This window comes from Leucopleurus acutus (genome assembly GCF_964270905.1).
Source record: "Leucopleurus acutus genome assembly, chromosome: 5".
NCBI lineage: Eukaryota > Metazoa > Chordata > Mammalia > Artiodactyla > Delphinidae > Leucopleurus > Leucopleurus acutus.
This window is the reverse complement of record NC_139147.1, coordinates 140649014-140653651: the sequence shown is the minus strand read 5'-3', so window position 1 is coordinate 140653651 and position 4638 is coordinate 140649014. Positions and strand designations below refer to the sequence as shown.

The window sequence follows — 4638 nt, the reverse complement described above, 5'->3', positions numbered from 1 at the left end:
GAGCTGATCTCCCTGTGCTATGCGGCTGCTTCCCACTAGCTATCTACCGTATGTTTGGTAGTGTATATATGTCCATGCCTCTCTCTCGCTTTGTCACAGCTTACCCTTCCCCCTCCCCATATCCTCAAGTCCATTCTCTAGTAGGTCTGTGTCTTTATTCCTGTCTCACCCCTAGGTTCTTCATGACATTTTTTTTTCTTAAATTCCATATATATGTGTTAGCATACGGTATTTGTCTTTCTCTTTCTGACTTACTTCACTCTGTATGACAGACTCTAGGTCTATCCACCTCATTACAAATAGCTCAATTTCATTTCTTTTTATGGCTGAGTAATATTCCATTGTATATATGTGCCACATCTTCTTTATCCATTCATCCGATGATGGACACTTAGGTTGTTTCCATCTCTGGGCTATTGTAAATAGAGCTGCAATGAACATTTTGGTACATGACTCTTTTTGAATTATGGTTTTCTCAGGGTATATTCCCAGTAGTGGGATTGCTGGGTCATGTGGTAGTTCTATTTGTAGTTTTTTAAGGAACCTCCATACTGTTCTCCATAGTGGCTGTACCAATTCACATTCCCACCAGCAGTGCAAGAGTGTTCCCTTTTCTCCACACCCTCTCCAGCATTTATTGTTTCTAGATTTTTTGATGCTGGCCATTCTGACTGGTGTGAGATGATATCTCATTGTAGTTTAGATTTGCATTTCTCTAATGATTAATGATGTTGAGCATTCTTTAATATGTTTGTTGGCAATCTGTATATCTTCTTTGGAGAAATGTCTATTTAGGTCTTCTGCCCATTTTTGGATTGGGTTGTTTGTTTTTTCGTTATTGAGCTGCATGAGCTGCTTGTAAATTTTGGAGATTAATCCTTTGTCAGTTGCTTCATTTGCCAATATTTTCTCCCATTCTGAGGGTTGTCTTTTGGTCTTGTTTATGGTTTCCTTTCCTGTGCAAAAGCTTTGAAGTTTCATTAGGTCCCATTTGTTTATTTTTGTTTCCATTTCTTTAGGAGGTGGGTCAAAAAGGATTTTGCTGTGATTTATGTCATAGAATGTTCTGCCTATATCTTTCTCTAAGTGTGATAGTTTCTGGACTTACATTTATGTCTTTAATCCATTTTGAGCTTAGTTTTGTGTATGGTGTTAGGGAGTGATCTAATCTCATACTTCAACATGTACCTGTCCAGTTTTCCCAGTACCTCTTATTGAAGAGACTGTCCTTTCTCCACTGTACATTCCTGCCTCGTTTATCTAAGATAAGCTGACCATATATGCCTGGGTTGATCTCTGGGCTTTCTATCCTGTTCCATTGATCGATTCTTTCTGTTTTTGTGCCAGTACCATACTGTCTTGATTACTGTAGCTTTGTAGTATAGTCTGAAGTCAGGGAGCCTGATTCCTCCAGCTCCATTTTTCGTTCTCAAGATTGCTTTGGCTATTCGGGGTCTTTTGTGTTTCCATACAAATTGTGAAATTTTTTGTTCTAGTTCTGTGAATAATGCCAGTGGTAGTTTGATAGGGATTGCATTGAATCTGTGATTGCTTTGGGTAGTAGAGTCATTTTCACAATGTTGATTCTTCAATAAAACCTTGTTCATATTAATCTGCTTCTGTTTATTTGTCTTTACTCACTGACTCAGCTGTAGAGGAAGAACTGACATATGTGAGTGGTGATGTAGGAGCCAGACTTGAAGACACCAAACTTTTGTGTCCCAGTGACTGGGATGTGGAATTAGGCACACATTATGGCTGCATGTGCTGAGTCCTGAAATCTGTTCTCAGTGTAACGAGTGACAATCAGGAGGAACTGAGGTCCAGGGGAGGGAGAGATGGGGTGACTCACCCTGGCTTCTCTGTATGTCTCTCAACAACAAAATATGAAGGTGATACCTGTCATTGGACAGGGAGGAAAAATTAGACACTATGTGTCCATTGTCAGAGTGTGCAATGGCAACAATAAGGCTGAGAAAATAGTTGAATGTGTTCAGTCTGACACTCATACAGATAATCAGTCAGGCAAACATAACGATGGGAGAAAAAGCTCACTAGATGTCAGAACTGCTGCCTCTCGAGCAAGCAAAGTTTCCAGCCAGGGACGACGCTCCTCCATGTCCCGGATATATTCCATGTAGATGAGGCGCCCATCACCAAGGCAATCGATATCATCAGTGCTGCCCAGGAAAGCAGTCCCATGCCTGTGACAGAAGCCTTAGATCGTGTGCTGGAAATTCTAAGAACCACTGAATTATATTCACCACAATTTGATGCTAAGGACGATGATCCTCATGCCATTGACCTTGTTGAGGGCTTAATGTCTGATGTTTTGCGAAGACCATCCAGGAATGAGTATGTTCTTTCAACAAAAAACTTTAAACAGGTTTCCAGCAGTGTAATCACCCCCACCTCCCTTCACAACGTCCCATCACAGATAACTCGGGCCATGGAAAATGAGGAATCTTGAGACTTTGATATTTTTGAACTGGAGGCTGCCACTCATAAATGGCCTTTGATTTATCTTGGTCTCAAAATATTTGCTCGCTTTGGAGTCTGTGAAGTCTTAAAATGCTCTGAGACAACGCTGAGATCATGGTTGCAAATTATCGAAGCCAATTATCATGCTTCTAACCCCTACCGCAATTCTACACATTCTGCCGATGTGCTTCACGCCACTGCCTATTTTCTCTGCAAAGAGAGGATAAAGCAAACTTTAGATCCACTTGCCGAGATCACTGCCCTCATTGCAGCCACTGTCCATGACCTGGACCACCCCGGGAGAACCAACTCCTTCCTGTGCAATGCTGGGAGCGAGCTGGCCATTCTGTATAACGACACTGCTGTGCTCGAGAGCCACCTCGCGGCCTTGGCCTTCCAGCTGACCACTCGTGATGATAAATGCAGCATCTTTAAAAACATGGAGAGGGATGACTACCGGACGCTGCGCCAGAGTATTATCGACATGGTCTTAGCCACAGAAATGACAAAGCACTTTGAGCACGTCAACAAATTTGTCAACAGCATCAACAAGCCCTTGGTAGCATTAGAGGAAGATGGGGAGACTGGTAAAAATCAAGAAGCCATAATCACTATGCTCAGAACTCCAGACAACCGCAGTCTGATCAAACGAATGCTGATTCAGTGTGCTGATGCGTCCAATCCCTGCCGACCCCTGGGAAAGTGCGTTGAGTGGGCCGCACGTATCTCAGAAGAATGTTTGTCTCAGACTGATGAAGAGAAGCGACAGGACTTGCCTGTAGTGATGCCAGTTTTGGACAGAAATACCTGCAGCATCCCCAAATCACAAATCTCTTTCATTGACTATTTCATCACAGACATGTTTGCTGCTTGGGACGCCTTTGTAGACCTGCCTGAGTTAATGCAGCATCTTGACAACAATTTTAAATACTGGAAGGGACTGGACGAAATGAAGCTGCGGAGCCTCCGCCCACCTTCTGAATAGTGGGCGACACTGCCTGGGGCCCTGACGCTGTGTCCCTCCAGTCACTTGGGATTCCTGAGGGCAGAGTTCCTTGGTCCTTTCATCCCCCGGTCTGCAGAGCCTGTAAGAGCACACAGGGACGTCGGCAACCTTCTGTAGCCACCATCTGATGCCACTGCCGTAAAGTGAGACTTAGCTGGGCCTGCTGCAGGGGCGCTTCAGAAAGTCACGTGAGAACCACGGTTTGCATTTGCGTCCATTAAAACACGAGCTCGGGACTGCCCCCGCAAAGGACGGAGGTGGATTTCCTTTGTTAACATAGTTAAGTCTCTCTCTCTCAGAACTAGCCCATTTAGCTCCAGGTTCCTTAGGCACCCGATGCACTTACACAACATTTAAGAGCTTTACACAACTGGAAGGTCACATCTTTATTTCTTATTGCAGGAACACAACTTCTGGAAACTTTATTTCTGTCAGAACCTGGAGGTGACCAGGCTTTACTTTATCATCTCTTTCTTCTTCTTCTACGTGTGTTCCTGGTCTTACTCTTCCTGGTTCTTCTGCAGGGAGCGGTCCAGCAACTTGTTCTCTGGATGTAACTCTACGTCTCTTTTCCTCCGAATGGTCTCGATGATTTCGTGAGCAGCATCGTGGTGTTTGTCGTAGACCGGCAGCGGCCACGGGTAGACAGCGGGCTTGGCCCCCACGGGCGACTCCAGCCTCAGCTCCAGCTTCTCCCCTATGTCTTCCCAATTAACTAGTTTTAACCACCCAATTAATTGTTGCTATTATTTTGAACACTTATCTGTTAGATCAGTTAAGAGTAAAGAAAATAAAATAATTCATTTATTTCTTCTCTAATGTTCTTCCTTCTTTATGGAGATCTGAGTTTCCTATTTATATGATGTTTATTTCCTCTGAAGAACTTCCTTTAACTTTTTTTGTGATGCAGTTCTACTGAAGATAAATTCCCTCAGTTTTTGTTTGTTTGAGGAAGTCTTTAATTCTCCTCTTTTGAATGATAATTTAGCTGGATACAGAATTGTAGGTTTGTGATTTTATTTCTTCCAACATGTTAAATATTTCAGTCCACTCTCTTTGCTCACATAGTTTCTGAAGAAATGTTCAATATAATTCTTATCCTTTTCCTCTATTGATAAGGTGTTCTTTTCCCTTTGGCTTTTGCTTCTTTC

At 43.0% G+C, this 4638-nt stretch overlaps 1 protein-coding gene across 1 annotated transcript; it reads left to right on the top strand.

Annotated features, from left to right (window-relative positions):
* Positions 1–1883: 1883 nt before the first annotated feature.
* LOC309962115 (high affinity cAMP-specific and IBMX-insensitive 3',5'-cyclic phosphodiesterase 8A-like) lies at positions 1884–3466 on the top strand (the record flags this gene model as incomplete). The annotated part of the gene is given in 3 exon segments (XM_082839690.1): positions 1884–2136; positions 2139–2467; positions 2471–3466. Coding segments are annotated over 3 exon segments (1578 nt in total), but the record flags the coding sequence as incomplete, so codon positions are not given.
* Between the last annotated feature and the right edge of the window lie 1172 nt (positions 3467–4638).